This window comes from Sturnira hondurensis, unplaced genomic scaffold, assembly GCF_014824575.4.
Source record: "Sturnira hondurensis isolate 20B ecotype Veracruz unplaced genomic scaffold, ASM1482457v3 Scaffold0014384, whole genome shotgun sequence".
NCBI lineage: Eukaryota > Metazoa > Chordata > Mammalia > Chiroptera > Phyllostomidae > Sturnira > Sturnira hondurensis.
In genome coordinates, this window is record NW_028087015.1 from 12552506 (window position 1) to 12572427 (window position 19922).

Below are 19922 nucleotides of genomic sequence, written 5' to 3' on the forward strand. Positions count from 1 at the left end.
GGTAGGAGGCTCCGGCCTGGACGAGGGGGTGGGAAGTCGCCGCGAGCGCGGATACCGGGGGGGACGAACCGGAGCCTGTGACAACCCTATTACTGCTCTCTCATGCCCCTTCCTCAGCTAGTCCCCACCCTCGTCCCCGCTTCTCGGAGCTGTTCAGCCTCGAGTGCTGAGACCCCACAGCCCGCACGCCGCCAGCCCTGCGCGCCGCTGTCTCCCCCCAGCGGCCGAGCGCGTGTCGCCGCGGGAGACGGGCAGCGGGAGGGCGGCGGGGCTGCTCGGCTCTGGCAAGCCCGCGGCTCCGCCCCGCGCCTCCCCTCCCCGCCGGCAGAGCCGCCCCCTCCGCACCAAGCTCGGCTCAGACGGAGCAGCCGCCTCTGCAATGTCAGCAGCCGCAGCGGCGGCAGCGACGCGAGCGGCAGCGGCCGGGGCCCCGCGGTAGCGGCCAACGCCGCACGGCCGGGCGGGCGCGCACCGCGCGAGGCAGCGGCCACCTTGCTGCCCTAGGGGCTCTGTGGGCGACTCTGCGCGCACCCGCGCAGCGCTCGGACGTCAGGCCAGCCCGGCTGCGGCCGCGCACAAAGGACCGCAGACCTCGGGCTCCGGGGACTGCGCTCAGGAAACAGCCCGGGGACAGCCAGCCACGCAGCATACCCTCCTCGCCTCCGCTCCCCGGGCGGCCGGAGCCCGAGCCAAAGCGGGCCCCGTCATATGACAGCAGCGATAACCCGGCTGCAGAGCACGCTTGCTGCCCGCTCCTCTGCGCCACGACCACTGGCACCCAGGGTGACCCGCGCCACTTCCCGCTGAGTGGTCGGCCCGTCTCCGCCGCCCCGCTCCTCGGCTGTCGGGCTCCCGGGGCAGGAGCCGAGGGAAGCCCCATTCCGGCGCCGAGCCTAAAATGGCCACGCTGCTCCGCAAAATCGGGCTCATCCGCCTGCACAACCGGGACACCGAAGACCCCAAGCACCACCACAACCATCGCGGCGGCGGCGGCCAGCAGAGCGCGTCGCTGCGAGGCAAGAGCGGCACCAAGAGCGGTGGCCACAAGCAGCAGCAGCACCCCGCCGGGGGCGCGGGCGACTCCAGCCCCGGCCCGGGCAAAGGCAAGGGCAAGCGCGCGCCAGAGCTGGCCCCGCGCGACAAGCCGCCGCAGCCCGCGGCCGGGGCGGCCGGGGCGGCGGGCGCCGGGGGCCCCCGGGATCAGCCGGCGGGCGCCAGGGCGGGGCCCGGCCCTGCTGGGGCGGCGGCGGCGGCGGCGGGCGGCAGCCTGGTGCCCGCCGCGCGCCAGCAGCACTGCACGCAGGTGCGCAGCCGGCGGCTCATGAAGGAGCTGCAGGACATCGCGCGCCTCAGCGACCGCTTCATCTCCGTGGAGCTGGTGGACGAGAGCCTCTTCGACTGGAACGTGAAGCTGCACCAGGTGGACAAGGACTCGGTGCTGTGGCAGGACATGAAGGAGACCAACACCGAGTTCATCCTGCTCAATCTCACCTTCCCCGACAACTTTCCCTTCTCGCCGCCCTTCATGCGGGTGCTCAGCCCGCGCCTGGAGAACGGCTACGTGCTGGACGGCGGTGCCATCTGCATGGAGCTGCTCACGCCCCGCGGCTGGTCCAGCGCCTACACGGTGGAGGCCGTGATGCGCCAGTTTGCTGCCAGCCTGGTTAAGGGCCAGGTAAGCAGGAAGGGGCAGTGGCGCGCGCCAGCGATCCTACCCGCTGGGCTGGCGGGGCTGGCCGTCTTGCTCCGACTTCAGGCTGCTCCTGAGCGCGGGGCTCCAACCGGGAGAGTCCGGAGACTTCCCGGAGCCTCCGCTTCTTCTCCCAAAGCCTTATCGTCATTTCCTACTTCTCCACCTCGTCTCTCCCTGTCCCCCAAACCTGTCTCCTCTGGTTTACTCACTCTGCTCTTGTCCCTCCATTTCCTCACGCTTTTCCCGGTCCTACCCTCTTCTCCATTTTCTCCTCTGCCTCCTTTCCCACTTACCCCCTCCCCTGTCGTCCCTCAGCCCTGCCCTTCTCCCGTCTGCCCTTTATCCTCTTCTCCATTGCCCCATCTACTCCTCTCTTCCCTGCCCTCCACCTCCCTCATCTCTCTCTCCCTCTCTGTCTTTCCTCCCTGCCTCCATCCCCAGTCTCCTCCATTCTCCTTTTCCTTCCCTCTCCCATTTCCCTCCCTCACCCCCCACCCACGCACCCCCCCCCCCGCTTCTTTTATCTCCTTCCCCATAATGTCTGTAAAGATGGAACTTTAAGTGTAACTCCAACCTAGTTTAGTACCAGTGTCCAACCCAGGTATCCAAATGTCCAACCCAGTTACTGCCATACGTACACAAACACACAGCTTTCCTCCCCAACTTCCCAGGTGGGTGCTTGGCTGGTGGGGTGCTCTGCGGAGGCTGCCCGCGCTGGTGAATCTGCTCCCCGACCCTGCCTGCTTTTCCTGAGCAGCAGCTAGGGTAAAGGTGAAAACTGCGCTCTTGAGAAATTTCCCTGGCGAGGCAGAGGTGTGGTGTGAATGCGTCCTTAGTGACAAGGCCAGACCCTGTCGGGGAAATGCCTGGCACCTGCGCCTTCCAGGACCTTCACCTCTGGGGTGGGTAGATAGATATTCAAGGTCTTGGTCTCTTCCAGACCTGTTTCTTCCTTTGGTCTCCTGGTGCCCAGTGGTTCGATACTTTATCAGAGCTAAAGATTTTTTCTGAGTAGTGAGATAAGGGGCCAGTTTGATGCCTGAGTCTCCTCGCCTACTGCACCAGATGGCAGCTCAGCTGAAAAGAAGCCCCATAGGACTTGAGAGCAGAGAATGAATGAAATCTCCTGAAATATGTTCCCACCTGGCTGCAGACAGGTGCCTGAAGGTTTTATCTTCCCACGTTATGTGCTTTTGATTGTGTTCGAGTTGGTTGATATTTTCCCAAGTCAATATTAAACATTACTTAATAAAATCACATATTTATATGGCCATCTTTTAGATTGACAAAGAACCATTGTTTTGTCTAAAAGACTGAATGGCCTCAATTTGGTTTTTCTACAGCCAGCATATCAGAAGCCATCAGTCCCCTGTCACCTGCCATTGTCCCTTTCTCTGCAAGATCTTTCACGCTAATCAAATAATGCTTGTTCTGCCAATTTCACTGGAGCTGGGGCCCCTGGGATACCAAGCAAATAGCATCCTACCTCTTGTGGAGGAGGGCACTTAATTCTTGACTGAGGTCTGGTGTTACCAAGTAACTATCCTGCTAGAGTATCTTTTCTGGGGTTTAGGTTCCACTTAATTCTTGAGTTAGGAAGAGGATGAATGTGACAGGTCTGGAAAGACACCTCTAACTGAGCGAGGTTTAACTCTTTAACGTCAGAGGAATCTGCAGCTCTGTAGTTCAATGTTGGCTCTAATGTAAGGTGCCTGTGAGTTGATACAAGACACAGGGATGAAAGGGGAGTCTCAGTTTATTTTTCTTTTTTTCTCTAAAGATTACCATTTAATAAACTTATGGGATACCAATTAAATGAGAGATCAGTCTAATATATATAATACATAATTTTTATATAATACATTCTTTTTCATCACACATATTGTAAACTTATTATTTGTCATTTCTCTAAACTTTGAATTTATTATTATAATAAGTTCATTTATCTTAGTTTTTTATTTAATTCTTGTTCAAGTACAGTTTTATTTTTCAAACAATGTATACAAAGCATGTGGAAATCCTTCATTTCACAGAAATGAGCTTGTTATTTGGCTCTGAAGTCAGCGCTAATCAGAAGTCTCTGGAGCCGTCTATTACCTTTTTTCAGTCTTCATAGTAAAGATGACTTTCGAGATCGGGGGAGAAAAAAAATGTCATTTATTTTATAGACTCACAGGATCACAACATTTTAGACTTGGACAAGATCCTAGAGGTCACCCAGACCGAAGCCTCCATTTTAAAATATGCAGGAAAATAAAGATCTCAAATGAGAACTAAGAAAGTTCTTTTTTTAAGGATATGCCTTAGTAAGTTAAGTGCTTTCCATGTTTACGTTAATGTTATGAATAATTAATTGTTCTGTTAGTGCCCATGTACTTCTATTAAAATAGGCACACCCTTGTATCTGTATTCCTTTTTGTTGTAATTAAAGTCTTGCACACAGCTTGCAAGTTAGAGACCTCAGTGATGAAAGTAATTATCAATAAAATTTCATTTATTCATTTCAAAACCTTACCTAATTGAACTCAGGGTCCTCCACCTAGCATATTGTTATATTACCTGTCCTAAATTCTAGTGCATAAAATATCTGAAATGAAGGTGAGAACTCAGCAAGTTATTTAAATACCAATTCAATTTCTTTGCGTTTAACATCCAAAAGAGAGGAATGCAAGGTGTGCATAAACTATTGGAAGCGCAGTGTGAGAGTAGGAAATGAAGTCGACAATGTTCCAGGATTCTGTGCACAAAGGCGGTTCAGGAATCTGAGCAGTGCTGCACCTTTCCCACCGTGAGGAACACCCTACCCACAGACTGCCCACTGCAGCACCGAAATTACCAAGCGATTCCCACAGTGAAAGGGACGAGGCTTTGGGGAGGCACTCAGAACACCTGAATCTGTGTTCCAGGAGAAACAGGACTGCTATCAAACGAGTAATTATTCTGAAACAATGAACCATTCGTTCCAGTACATTCCTCCATCTGTTGGCATTTCTTTTTAGGATTTGTTTTTCTTAAGTGACAAAGTCAGAAAAGGCTACTTTTTTTTCTTTCATAATTGCTCAGCTTAACTTTCTGAACGGAGGACACACGAAGTTGATTTTGTTTCCATACTTTTAGAGAAATTGAAACCTAATATTAAGGGGTCCGTTGGCAATATTGTGAACAGATCAGCTTAATCGTTTTGTGGACAAAATGAAAATTGGTGTTTCTCACGTAAGACCAGTTCAGTCCTTTCGCCAGGCCTTTACCTGACTCTTCCGCTCACACCGTCAGAATCTCTGGTGCTGCTTCCCGGACTGTGGCTGCTTGCAATCAAATCAGTAAGAATGTCTTGTTCACTATATTCCATGTGAAGACAGTGACATGCTGGTTTATTCGCCTATGATCCCAGACGAAGCCTCTTTTGACTAATAGAAATATTTTAGAGGACTCTTTTGCTTCTCGACCGACAACTGGAAGAAAATCCCTGCACTTTTTAAACGAACTGGTGACTGAGTTCAAAGTTTGAATCATTACTTACACCCTTTGTCATTTACTGAACCCAAAGGAGACCGTGCATAGCTTGCATACAGGACTTTCCGACTTTTGAATGTTAGAAGTTGGTCTTGAAACTAACATCCGATACATTGTCAGCATAGCATGTACACCTAGCAGGCAGCCTCAGGTAGCAACCACCGTGGACAGAGTCTGTGACCCTGACACTGGAGGGTCCTGCCCGAAGTGCTCGGAGCTCACGGGACGGGCTTGTCCTCCAGGGTGGAGTCTGCGATAACTGGAGGACTGGGAAGAGACCCTCTTCTTACAGTTGTATGAGCAGAAGGGTCCCCAAAATCTGCTTGAGGGACCACTAACTCAGGGTTCTGTTTCCATACCTGCTCATCTCCTAAGTGTCCCCCTTTTCATTAGCTGGGCATGGCCAGGGACAGGGGACCAGATGGCACTCCTCTATCCCATCAGAGCCAGCCGCAGGACTGGGCCCACCGTGATGATCATAGTAATAGCGGCAGCGGCCAACATCTGCGTGCTCTCTCTGGGGCATGTTCTGGGCCAGCTGAGCACTAGGCTATCACTTGGTTCTACTGTTTTGATGGTCACTGTCCAGGTGAGGAAACTGCCACTCCACACAGTCAAGTGACATTAATACAACCTCATGTTCTAAGACCAGCAATGAGAGACAAGGCTGTGCAAATCCACCCACCCGAGCTAAAGCTGTCAGGAATGGGAGTCGAGCCCACCCACCCAAGCACCTTGCACTCTCCAGGCAGTCCTCTGTCTGTCCTGTGACCTGCACCGTAAGCCTTTGTGTCCACAGAACACAGATGTGCAGCCAGCTGTCAGCAGAAGACTGAGAACGACACTGAAACAGCCTCAGATCTTAGCGTTTGAATTAAAAATTGGTCAGCAGGGCCGGGATGGTTGCATTTGCCTGACAGACAGCACGAGTTCCTGGGGCTTTTGCATAAAGAAAACTGGCAGGGGTGGTCACTTGTCAGAATGCGATGAGGAGGGAAAGGGCTCTACAGATTAACTTTGGTTGCAGCATGCTTCTCTGAGGTTCACTTTAGGCCTTAAAAGGGGCTGTACCAAGGGTGTCACTGGGAATCGTGTGTGAGCACATCCGCACACACACACAAAGTCATCGTCAAAACTTCTTCCAGAGTACGAGGCCTAGAACCAGCACGTGACTTACGACTGCAGTATTTCTAGATCTTACCAAAAAGAGCAGTGAAGAGAAACAGCACTTTGGGCTCTTACGATGTACGGGCTTCTAAACTTCGTAACTGACACATGCTTTAAAAGCCCTGTATTAGTTTGCTAGAGCTGCTGAAACAAAATAGCACCGACTGATGGCCTCAACCAGCAGAAATTTAGTATCTCAATTCTGGAGGGCAAAAGTCTGAGACCCAGGGTCCAGCAGGGTTGGTCCCTTCCCAGGGTGGGAGAGAGAAGCTGCTCCAGGCCTCTCCTTGGCGTGCAGATGGCTGTCTTCTCTCTGTTTCGCTTCACATCTTCTTCCTTCTGTTTGTGTCCGAATCTCTTCTCATAAGGTCGTATTGGATTCGGGCCTACCCTAATGACCCCAGTTTCATTTGATTGCCTCCAAATTCTGAGGTGCTGGGGGTAGGACCCCAATGTGAATTTTGTTGGGACACAATGCAGCCCAGAAGGAGTCCAAACAGGAACGAACTCCTTCAACAATTTAACCTCTCGTTTCTCTGGGGCCTGTGCTGGTTTGCAAAGTAACGTGAGTGAAGGCAAGCATGTGAACACAGAGACACACTGGGGAAGGTCAGGAGGGCCAACCTGGAGTACACCTTGGAACAGGGACATGGCAGCCCCTTCAGAGGGAGGCTGGAGAACCCAGCGTGGAATCAGTGATAACCTGGGGTGTGTAATGCTTGTGCTCACCCAAGCAGAGTGGACTTTCAGGGTGGGGTTCTGTGAGTCACTGTGATTTCGTTCTGTGCCATGTGTAGGTGATGGAGAGATTTACCCACCAGGATGACTCTGCGGCTTGAGGTATCCAGGTGCTTGACTATGCAGAGGGAAAAAATAGCTCATTCTGCCATCAAGTAGGGCAGGAAGGAGGATGCAGGAGGGATTCTACATCCTAAAAATAGTCCCACACCAATAGTCCCACCCCGCAGCTCTGCTCCCTGGCACTGCACTCCTCCCAGGGCTGATGGGCTAGTTAATAATAGTAGCAACTCACTTGGCCCTGAGTTGTGGACTTCTGAGAATCTAAAGTTGGAAGAAGAGGATACAAATGCATTTCTGTTTGATTTCCTGGTTTATACAAGGGATACGAGAGGTTTATTTTTCTTTTCAAGGAGGCGCATAGTTTGGAGGCTTATGTTTTTTTTGTTGTTGTTACTGAGAGATGCCAAGATGGACAATGAGTTGAAGTTCACAGTAAATTCTGAGAGCCACGACCCAATGTGCCCTTTCTCACCCCCGGAAACAGGTGTGTGTGAATTCAGTGAGGCAGCTCGGGTACCACATTGGGGATGGCTAATTGATTTTCTTCCTTAAAAAAAAAAAGCAGCTAGTGACAGTGGTCTCTTTGAGCCACATTTCCAATGTGAATCCTAGAATTTTGCTACATTGATGAGGTAGTTGGGAGGTAGAAGGAGGACAGGTGACAGGTATAACTGCTTTCCTCTCTGTCAGTGGTTCTCGCCTGCTGGTAACTTCGATGCCCTGGGGAGTGTTTAAATTATTCCGATGCTGGGACCCCACCCTCAGATTCAGGCTTCCTGGGAAAAGCTTGTTGGAAAAGCTCCTATGTGATTCTACTGGGCAGCCAGGGTGGGAAAAGCCACCTGGACCAGTAATTCTTCATTGTCCTCAGGTCCACCCATCTGTGCCAGCAGCCACAGCAGGGAACCTCAGGAGGTGGTGGGTGTACACAGCCCCCCACCCTTCCCCCTTTTACCTTGATTGGACCCAGTGTCCTCTGTCAACCCTGACAGAGTCCCCTGGAAGCCCTGCCATCTGAAACCAAGTCCTTCCTCCCTAGGTAGCACGGGTAGACCAAGACTGGGTGTGAACCCTGAAAAGGACATGTGCTTGAGACAGGTCACTCACTCTTCATGAGATGCAGCTGAGAGGACTCGAGTATGGACCATGCAGAACTGTGGATGGTCAGCTAATTCGCACAACGCGGGTGTGGAGTGCTAGGCACACAGGGGTGAATAGAGACATGTAAAGTGCTTGACACACAGGAATGCCTCTCCAGTGGCGATAATGCAAGCCCGTTTGTATGTCTTTGACGTGGCAGGCAGCTTCACAGTTATACTTTGCTTGATATTTAGGTAAGTGCACATTTTTTAAATATATGTGGGCTGTGTGTGCACTGGGGTTTTGGGAGAGGTGGGGTCCTGGGGTCAGCAGCATCTTCAAACTTCTGTGTGACTTTCCCAGAGGGAACATTCTCCTTATGGGTGAGTGAGGCTTGACTCTGATGGTGGGGGCTGGCCTAGTTTTGAACACTGTTTTGTTGCTAATAAATGGAAAGATCAGGCATTTCTCAAAACACACAAAGCAGTTGTTGTAACAGCAGAAATATTTCTAGTTAATGGCTATGCTTTGCTACCCGGGAGTCAGCAAACTAGATAAGGTGTTGTTCCTTTTTCCCCCTCATTGTCACACATTTCATTCATTCATATATTTATTCACATGCAGCACCCATTTGCTGAGGGCCTAGGGTGACTTGCCTGCTGTGGCCCCATCACCCTTGGCATTCCCAGGGTGACTCCCATTGAGTGTGCCATTCCATCCTCTTGGCCATCTCTCAGGCCGGCTACTTTGGGGAGGCCAAGCAGAAACCATGTGAGCTGAGCAGGAGGACCAGAGACCCTAGAATGAGAAGGTTGGGGGATGAAGCAGATCTGGGACCAATGATGTGGCAAAGGACCTAAAGAGGAGGGCAGGGTGTGGGGACCAAGTGAGGCTGTCCCCGCCCAGCAGGTCTAGGCACAGGCAGGGAGAAGGTTGAACTGGGACTCTTCCATTTGTGATCCTCAAGCCCGGCTTTTCCTGTCTGCCCTTTGCTCCTGCCCCAGGAGATGCTATGACCTCCACTTGGACTTCTGCACTGCCCCCATTTTGTCTCTCTGTCTCCTTCCGTCCTCTCCACTGCCGTCGTCCTGGTTCCTCTAAAATGCAGACCTGGCATTCTCACACCTTGACTGTGACCTTTACAGCACAGAGCCTAAGCCCCCAATGCTGCCCACCCACGGTGGCACTCCTCTACCACAGTGGCCTCTACGGAGGTCCCTCTCCCACCAATCCCTTCCAGCCATTAGAACACTCACACTAGATTGTTCTCTCCTCCCCTACGTAGCTCACAGGTGTGCCCCCACCTGGAAAGCCCTATCCCCCCATGCAGGTATGCCCCCACCTGGAAAGCCCTTTCCCCCCCATACACTGGGGGAGCCCCTGACTATCTTTCAAAACCCTGCTGAGATACTCCAACCCCTCTGCAAACAGCCCCTCAGCCATTCCTGCAATAAAGCAACAGGTCCCTCCTTTGAATATGAGCGGTGGCTGCATATTCTGGAACATGTTCATTTCTATGCTTAATCTGCTATATTACATTTACATATTTAAATGATATTCCCCCTTCCCCTCAAAGAATGCCTGGCACATCATTTGTGCCAAAAAATGTGTGTATTTTGAGATTGGGGGTCTAAGCACACACCCCATCCTTTAGCTTTGACCCCTCCTGCAGTGTGACATCAGATGGCGAATGTCATCAGATTCTGTGCAAAATGCTTTGTGGGTCATTTGGTCAAATCCTTGCAGCAGCCTATGAGATGAGTGCTATTGCTATTCCCATGTTACAGAGGGGGAAACTGAGGCATGTCCAAAGCACATGGCTGGTAAAGGACAGAGCTGAGTTTCCACAAAGCAGTCCAGTGCCAGAAGCACTTAGTCCTGATGGGCTGTGGGATTGGCAAGTGGAAGCCAGCCCCCCACGTAGCTCATGCAGCTTGGTTGTACCCTGCAGCCTCTGTGCAGCTTAGGGAACCTTGGCAATGATACTGTTTTGGGGTTTGCTGCAACACCCAGAATTGACCCACAAGACAAGAGATCACATATCCATCCAATCTAACACATTATCAGCAAAGCTGGACACCTAGAATGGTTGAAATTCATCATAAGCTGTTGTTTTTATCATGCAAAATGGAATAATATTTTAATTCTTTCAAACTGTAGGAGAAAGATAATTATTGCTGCTTTATTTCTTCAATACACAAAAAGGAAAGGCATTTTAAAGATTCTGAAAATAATTCAAGAAAGGAATGCCTTTTTTGCATAATGGTTACACTGGTGGAAACCACTCAGATTGGAGACATTCCTTCTTTAAAAAATAATTTCTGTAAACTAGTTACTAATTCTCTGTCACAATATTTGGCAAGCATTCTCAATATTTTTTAATTAAGAGTTCTTTGATGAGAGTGATTATACTTGAAGTGTCTTCCTCTCACTTGGAAATTGAAGGAAGAATTTCCAGACAAATATTGTCAAGGGGGTGCTTGCCACTTTTTGATTGTGAAATTTGTATATTTCCAAAACTCAGAACATGGAGTTATGGAATTGATTGTTATTGGTTATAATAGAAAGCAGTTATTACTAGAGCATAAAGTCGAACATAATTATCAGAACAATTAGTTTTGCCTTTCTGATGCACGTGAGGGTGATTAGGACAATTTTGTGTGTCAAGCTGGGCACCCACTTGGCTTCCCAGGGCACAGCAGTCAGGAACGGGAAGTAACTGTACAAAATAAATATAAATTGCTTCAAGGGTGTATCTGTGCTGGTGTCTTTTGCATTCTGTGACATACCCTATTTCACTCCACTTCCCGACCAGAGAAAACTACAAATATGATGGAGGAAACTTCACCTGAATTTGTGTTACAGCTTAAATTAGCTGTATCTAGGTGACTTATTGTGAGCCTTTAAAATGTCACTTTTAAAAAGTCAGCAAAATACTAAAGCAATCGTAACTTCTTCAATCTCACTTTGGGAGAAGGGGACTGTTTTTCAGAGAAGCTTCTTGTATTGCTCGTGTGTGGGGGGGAGAACTGTCCCTGGGGCCAGGGCCACCCTGCAGCTTGGACTGGGGAAAGTAGAGCCCAGCCAAGCTTCAGGTAGGGCCCTCCGTCCAGTGTGAAGACAGATGGCCTGAAGCTGATGCAGAGGAGTGCCCAAGGTAGCTGCTGCCATCCCACCCCTCACAGACCTGCTTGTTTTCCCTTTGATGAATCTTTGATGTGTATTTTGGAAAAGTCTTGGAGAGCTCATAAAAGATAATTTCTCTAACTTCAGGATTAACCAGTAAACTTACATACAGGTTAAAGAAAATAATTTCAATTCATAACTAAAACTAATCTAATAAGAAGTGACTTTGAACACTGCTGGATTGAATTAAGATGATTTACTTTTAGTAATTCTACTGAAAAGAGGATCCTGGCATCTGCCTTTTCATAGATAAGAGAGAAGGAGGCCTCTTGTTGGTTATTCTTCAAGATCACTCAGAGAGGAACAGGAGGCCCCAGAACCCCTCCCTGCCACCTCTGGCCCCCACAAGCCCATGTGGAGGACCGCACAGCCCCCAGGCATCCGGGACACCTGTGGACTCCTCCTCAGAGTAGTGTTTTTAAATGCATAAGATAAAATTTATAGGTTTTCCAAGAAAATGTAATTATAGTAGTTTGCCTTTATTCGCAGTTGCAATCAACCTCAATCTGAAAATATTAAGTGGAAAACTTCAGAAATGCACAACTCATAAGTTTTATATTGTGTGCCGTTCTGAGCAGCGTGATGAAATCTTGCTCCATCCCCCTCCCTCACACCTGGAACGTGAGTCATCCCTGTGTCTTTAGTCTCCCTGCTGTAGGCGGTCAGTCACTTAGTAGCCATCTTGGGCATCACATCGGCTATTCTGGTGTCATAAGTGCTTGTGTTCAAGCCACCCTCACTTAAATTGTCCCCAAAGTGCAAGGGTAGTGATGCGGCCATTCAGACATGTCAGAGAGGTGCCATAAATTGTTTCCTTTAAGTGAAAAGGTGTATAGAGTACAATCAGATATGGTGAGTAAGACCACATTTGCGTAACACTTATTTCAGTATATTGTTATAATTGCTCTATTTTATTATTAGTTATCATTGTTAATCACTTACTGTGCCTAATTTACAAATTAAACTTCATCACAGCTATACATGTATAGGAAAAATTATAACCTGTATAGGGTTTAGTACTATTCACAATTTCAGGCATCCACTGGGGGTGTTAGAACATATTCCTCATGGGTAAAAGGGGACTACGGTATGCTAAAATACAATTATAATATTTCTAAAAAACACGATGAACTAAAATATGAAATTAAAAAGTGTATCTTTATTGAATTTCAAGATCAAGAGGCAGGTCCAACAACTCTCCTAATTAGACATAGTAGCGAGTACTGGTGACATTTCAAGACATCTACAACTGTAATGTGATTTTTTTTAATCTGAAATTTTTCTATCGGTGACGAGGTCAAGGCATTGCTGATACTGCTATAGTTTGTCACTTTCCGTCATAATTAAATGAGTTGCTAAATTGCAATTAGGAGTTAACGAAAGCAAAGACATTTTCCCCACCCAAGTTTATACACCCTTGGGGGTCTGTGGGCCCCAGGTTAAGAACTCCAGCTAGTTGTGAAGTCAGAGCCAGAATCACTGGTGACAAGATTTAGGAGCCCAGTGTATGACTCAGTTTCACCATTGTTCTTCTTGGGTGGGGTTAGGATAAAGCCTCCATGCCTGGAGGCATGGCATTTGAAAAGCTTGAAAAGCTCTGTGGGTACCAGGTTGTTTCAGGGTGGAAAGCTGGTTCAGAAGTTGAATTTAAAATTTAGTAAACTGCTGTGGGCTCCAGCAATGTTCACAATTACTGCCTCAGCACGACTGAAAGAGAATCTGGCCCAGACAGTTCTGGTTGCCTTTCTTACACAGTAAGAAAGGCCTTCCATTTAGTGAATTCAAGAGAAATCTCATTGAAATGTTCCACCTGCAGAAACTACTGAATTTTCTCAGAAACCTCTGGGATATTATATTATATGTGATATTAAGACAAAGGGAGAGTAATTAATAACGGAACACCAGTGCCTGCCTCCCTTCTATTTATAACTCATTCGGGCCCTGGGCATTGGCCCCACATCTGCGGTAAGGCTTCCTACGGTGGTAGGAGAGTGACTAGATGTCTCTGGCAGTTTTTCCAACTCTTAGGACTCAGAGGGGTAGAACACCATTCTCACAAGCAGAAGGAACGGTATACAGCTCGTTGATCCTCCAGGATTTTTATGCTGTTTTTGTTGTGCTCACAATGATTTTTCCATAGTTTAGCAATATTGAAATCTGAAATCCAACATCTGAAATCATTAGAGGCACGAAGCATCCTGTTCCCAGTGTTTCTTAGCCTGCAGAACAGATCATTCTAAGAAGGGATGTTATCGTCTGTGTGGAAGGGAGGCTGTAACACTTTGTAAAGCAGTGCATTGGCCTGGCTGGTGTTGCCATAACTACTCTTGAGGTTTGTAATGTTTTCAGCATCATAGTGGGCAAATGGAAACAGGTCTACCCAGCATTGCTCAGATTGTTTTATGTCTCTTTCTCTCTCCTGCAAGCTAATTATTAACTGTCATCAAATCTTTTGTCTGAGGTCATTTCGGTTGCCCTATCCTAAGAGAAATATTAAGGCCCTCAAGCCACACCTTGGCATCAACCACGCACCATTCAGTCTCCGAGGCTGCCAGTCTCCCCGTTGGATAAGTCAGTGGGCTTAGTTGGAAAGGAGGAACCCAGCAGACTCTGTTAGTCAGCACCTGAGTCTACTGCCCTTGAGGGGCCAGTAGACTGCACAAGAGCAGGTGGCTGTTGTTTAACTTTTTGAGACCTGTTGAAATAGCTCTTCACATATATAGTTTTTACTCTGAAAACACTGATAAATGGAACTGGTTCAAAGTCAGATTTTTTTTCAGTGACACAGAGAGAATATATTGGGAGAAAATATTTGAAATGTCTAAAAGCCACACAAGGAATTAATATTGGAAAACCAAAAGAATTCATGAAAATGACAAGAAAAAGCCAGACAACCAGGAAACCCTGGTAGCACCCAGTCACCATGGCCAGAGGACCCTCAGGGAGTTCCCAACTTGGCAATGGTCAGCACCCAACCAGGAGACACCTGAAGCCCAGGACTCAAAACCTGAATGTGGGAGGAGGTGTGTGAAGAACACAGCCAGCAGGCAGACCTAAGGGGTTTGGGTCTGCTTGGAGAAAGGAGTGAGTATTCTGCCAACAGATGCCAGCTGGGGGCCTGAGAATGCTCAGCTTGCTTTATCTAGAAGTCTTGTGGACAGTCCCATACATTTAATGGAAACTTCCATCCTGCACCATTAAATTAAGTTGCCCCCAAAATGTTGAGGGTAATGTTAAGGATTCTACCAACCCTAAAAGGGGCCTGACCACCTGATGTGCAGCCGTTGTGAACTCTGGACACTGAATTTTGCCATGGAGAAATTAAAGCAGTTTATTGGCAGGACACCAAACCAGGAGAACAGGAAGTTATCAATTAAAACCCGAACTACCCAGTGGTTTTAGTCAAGGGTGTTTAAAGGCAAAGATTGAGGATTAGGGGCGACACTAATCACTCTGACTGGTTAGCTCTTGTCTACGTGGTTTTCCTTTGTCTGATTAATCTAGTTCCTGACGTCATCTTGTCTGGAGCCTTCCTCACTGTGGTCAGGTGATCTAACTGGGCTGAGGAACCAAGATTCTGCAAAACATTGCATGACTGTAGATCAGTGATGTTATCTTTAAAGCAAAAGGCAGACACTAAACATCTTGTGACCATTATTATTGTTTAAACTGTCTTTGCTTTCTGCTTAACTAGCTGCATTTTTCTATTATCTCAAGCAAAGTATACTTTTAAACATTTCTTTTTTGGAACTTGGTTTATACACAGGCCTCCAGGACATGACCGACTTATTTTCTTAATCTTTGACTATAAGCGACTTGACAACAAAAGCAATGGAAACATTTAGTTGAAGCCTATACCTACATCTCTAGAGCCTGTGATCCAACACATGTTTACTGCCAACTGTTGGTGTCAAGATCTTAGCCGTGAGGAAATGCTTTCTGGCATTTCTGGTTCCTAAACCTACAGTGGAAGACGGCTCTTTGCCACTCGTATGGTCTTTAAGAAGAATAACGCAGTGATATTAACTAGCCTTGTAAGGCAAGTATAGTTTGAGTGAGTGTTTCCTGAGCAATCTTACCTGTTGAAAGTTTGAATCTCTAAATCAACCACCATTTGCTACTTAATATTTTCCTTTTTATGTTGTTTTTCTCTATATAATCTCAGTGACTATTGGTACCTTGTACACAATCTTTATTTTCTTCATCTCCTGCCAGTCTCATCCATTTCACTGCCTTCTGCTAACCTAAATCGGTAAGTCACAATCTTGACAGATAGGTAGTGTTTTAAAAAAATACTTCAGAATGTCCCAGAAGATTTCACTCTGAGGTTGGCTAAGTCCTTTAAAATTTATTTCTTGGGAACCTCTGCTCTCCCGTTCTCCCCTCTGCTCCCCATCCTGACTCTGCCCCCCATCCTCCCCTCTGCCCCCATCCCCCCTTCTGCCCCCCATCCTCCCCTCTGCTCTCTGTCCTCTCATCTACTCCCTCTCCACCTGCCTCTGGTCCCTGGACAGCAGGGGGGCAGAAAGTGGTGCATGCCCTGTTACTGGGGAGATCAGCTCTTGGTGTCCTAGCAGCAGTCTACCCATTCCCTTCCCTCCCTATTTCCTCTTCTGAAAATGGAAGCAAGAGTGCATGCACCTGGCATTCTGGGGAGGACTTAGTGAGCTGCACAGATTTAGCTGCCCCCTCAGTACCCCAAGGTCCAGTCCCCTGTTGGAATCCCACCCACCAGGCCCATCTCTAGGCTTCATCCTCCTTGCAGCCTCTGTTCCTCCATCTGCCCAGGCTCCCTGCGCAACCCCCAGAGCACTCTGCCCCCAGCTGGCTGTGGCAGGTGCTTCCTCTCGGGAGCTGTGCTGTGTCTCCCCACCCAGCTGGGCTGGACATTCCTCACAGGGGGAATAACTCCCCACAGGAGAAGCAGTTTGGTGGGACTCCAACAGGAGAGCATTGCAACCCATGGGGACTAGCCCAAACCTTGCACTAAGCGGGCCCTCAGCCCTTGCTGAGTGAAGTTGAGTTGATGACTTTCGGGTACAGCAAAGTAATGAATCATCAAAGAAAAATTACAGGTGTTGAGTGCACTGCAATTACGGTGTCAAGAAAGTGGACATTTTTAGCAACAAAACACACTGGGTCAAGAAGGCACTGTCTGGTTGACGCCGAGTGCCAAACTAGTTTCGGCCGCAGCACCACGTGCGTCCCATGTGATTTGAATTTTCTGTTTTTCTCCAAACACTGAATGTATTGATCACCTCTTAGTAAATATGAGAATTAGTGTTACGAGTTCTTGTTTTTAATCATGTGCCCTGGAAATGTCACATACTATTTGTCAGAAAATAAACAAGGCGGACACTAAGTAGAGGCTTCTGTTCAGGGCCCAAGAGATGGTGGGTGGGGGACCTGCTCCCTGTCCCCAGGTCACCAATTGGCATGATAGAGTTTGGAGTTTATTTTATACTTTCAGTGTGGAGGGTGTTATTTAAAGAATGTGTCTGCAAACACCTTCTCTTTGGGGTCTTTGTGGTGTTCTTCTGATTGGAGGTTTCTGTGCTGCTATGTTTTTTCTGTCTCTCTCTCATCCCTCCTCTCCCCTCCCCTTCCTTCCTTCCGTCCATTCAGCTGTTGTTTTTCTCATTGTAGCCTGTATGAGCCTGTAGTACTACTGGAAGGCTGCTGGGATCACAAGGTAATACAGGCAGGGTACTGTAAACAACAGAAATTTATTTCCTCACAGTTCTGGAGGCTGGAAGTCCAAGATCAATGTGTTGGCAGGGCTGCTTCTTCTGAGGTATTTCCCCTCGACATGGACACAGTCGTCTTCTCCTTACATCCTCATGAGGTCTGCCCTCTGCTTGTGTGACCTCATCACCTTTTCTTACAAGGACACCAGTCCGTTCAGAGCAGGGCCCACCTGGTGACATTCCTCCCAGATGACCTCTGTAAAGACACATCTCCCGATGCAGTCACATTCTCGGGTGCCGGGGATCAGGACTTCATCGTATGAAAACTGGGAGACACAACTCAGCTCAAAACAGAGTCTTTCTTTCCAAACGCCTATTAGTTTAGACCAGTTACTTCTCCCCTTATGACTTGGATCTTGGAACTCCCATCTTCCCGTCCCTGTCCTGAGGCCTGGCCCCTTGGCCCCGGCTGCCTCCAGGTCTCCTGTGTCCATCACTGGACTTCCCTCCTCCTCCTCAGCCCCTTCCCCTCCTGCAGCCTTCCTCCTCACAAACTTCAGGTTTTCCACAATTGGTTTTTCTTGGCTTTGTTTTCCTTAGCTCTCCCACAGGCTTTCTCTTCTCATCTTTGTATCAGTGATCATAATTGCCTCTATTTTGTCAGGCTGTCCTTTTTCTTTCCAGCTAAAGGATTTCTCCTGGCTTTCATTGCTATGGGCTTCTCCCCTTCCAGTAACACCTGTGAGCAGGGTTCCCTCCATCGTCTCTGGCATTCTCTCTGATCCCCCGCTTTGTTCCCGTGTACCTGAAGACTTTTTGTCCCACTTTTCCTTCTCACAGTCTCGGGAAATCCCCCCACCCTCCTCCCGTGCCAAGCCTCTCAATTTATCCAAGGTTGATGAGCCCACTCTTTTCTCCTTTCTTCCCTGCATCACTGTCTCAAATATCCCTGGCCACACTGGACCAGTCACTTGTCCTATTGCTGCTCTCTGGTTCAGTATTTCCTATTGCTGCTCTCTGGTTCAGTATTTCCTCTCCTCCGCTTTACCCAGGGTTCTGTGTCTGCCTTTTCCCCTCAGGGTCCTCTCAGCCCCGGGAGCAGGTGGCTGTGAAAAGGGACATGGTGCTCCATGCATTCACCTGGGCACCTGCAGAGAGCGAAGACTTGGGGCAAAGCCAGGGTGCAGAGGAGGTGCTGGGAGCAGGCGGTGTGGACATTCCAGGTGAAGCAAAAGGGAGAGGGGCTGCTCGGTGGGCGATGATTCCAAACAACGGCTTGAGGGTTGGAAGGGCCGCATGAGCAAACCAGCAGAGCTCCCAACAATAGTGAATATGTTTTCATCCAATGGGGTTTATGCCAATATACCCAAATTGATGCATTTTTTAATCCAAAGTTATTTTTTATCAATTTAGATGATCTTACTAAACTTAAGTGTAAGATGCTTTCTGAAAGCCCTTAATCTCATTTTATGGTAATTTTACTCATTCAATTTATAGTTACATCAGAAAAAACTCTTACTTGGTCATTTTATTGATCAAACTGTTTAAAACAAGCACTTAACAAGACTCATTGCAAGTTTATTGAGGAAAGCGATTTTGCTTAACCATTTGCACATTGCGTGAATTCAAAAGTAGAGGAATTCATTCAAATATCCCTGGACACCTCCACCAGTGTGCCAGCTGGGCCTGGGGACGGGCTGGCACAGCCCTGCGCAGTGGTTTCTGGAGGAACCTAACATAATGTGTGAGCACAGCTGTCCCCTCTTCCCGTCACCCATGGACGCCCCCATTCACCTGTGGTCCTCTCTCCTAAATCCTGTCTCTTGGAACCTTGAACTCTGTAGAGCAAGGACTTGGTTTTATCACCAGGGCTAACACAGGGCAGCAACACTGTCTGAGCCCTCCCCACCTCTCCTTCATCACAATTATGTTATTTCTGTGTGTCTAGACACAAAGCTGAGCAGATGACACTCTGCGTCTTTTCCATGCTTGATCGCCAAGGCCTGCTGTTCCCAGGTGTTCTGTGGGTGGAGGGATGTTCCATAAACTTCACAAATACCAGAGTCTAACAAAATGTCATGAGACTGGGTACTACTATATATAACCCAAGACTTTTTGTAAAATAAAGATAATGTTTAAAGTATTTATACAATTTTCCTACTCAAATAGACACACTTAAATGTTTGCATTTTAATTGCAGGATGCCATTCCTGACTTTCACAATGCCATAATTAAAATGATCTGTAGGCATTTTCTTCCACTGAATGCACTGAATGCCCCCTCATCAAAAAAAAGCCAATTAATTAAATGAAAAATAACGAATGGATTTTCTCTGCTACTACCAACTTTGATCTGCCCTCATGATGATAACAATTTATTAGAGAAGTAAATTGCTCTAATTCGGTTTAATTAAACAACAGTTATTGCGTTGGAGTCAGATGTCCGCCTGCAGTGAAAGTGAAAACGGGAGACAGTTTAGGGTAGGAACTCAGACAAGTGGGCTGCCGCAGTCAGGGGCCAAGTTGCGGCCTCCTTCTGTGCATCTGTGCTGAGTCCAAATACCCGTTCTTAGGAGACTGAATAGGGTGTGGTGACTTCGTCCTCGAATGAAAGGTGGGCCCCTCCGAAGATCTGTCCTTCCCAGAGGGCGGTTCTGGTGATGTGACTTTGTCCATCTCTAGTCGGTCCACTCGAGGCAGGGCCTCAGGGAGGCCCTGTTACACAGTGACACAGTAGTTACACAGAGCCAGCTACGCAGTAGTGTAGTGTAGCTTTTATCATCATCGTCGTCATCA

At 48.2% G+C, this 19922-nt stretch overlaps 1 protein-coding gene across 1 annotated transcript in view; it reads left to right on the top strand.

Moving 5' to 3' along the window:
• Nucleotides 1–371: 371 nt before the first annotated feature.
• Nucleotides 372–19922, top strand: part of UBE2QL1 (ubiquitin conjugating enzyme E2 QL1) — a 39457-nt gene continuing 19906 nt past the window's right edge. The window contains exon 1 of the mRNA XM_037062975.1: nt 372–1675. Coding sequence (XP_036918870.1) covers nt 899–1675 — 777 coding nt within the window. The 5' untranslated portion in view covers nt 372–898. The remainder of the gene's footprint in view (nt 1676–19922) is intronic.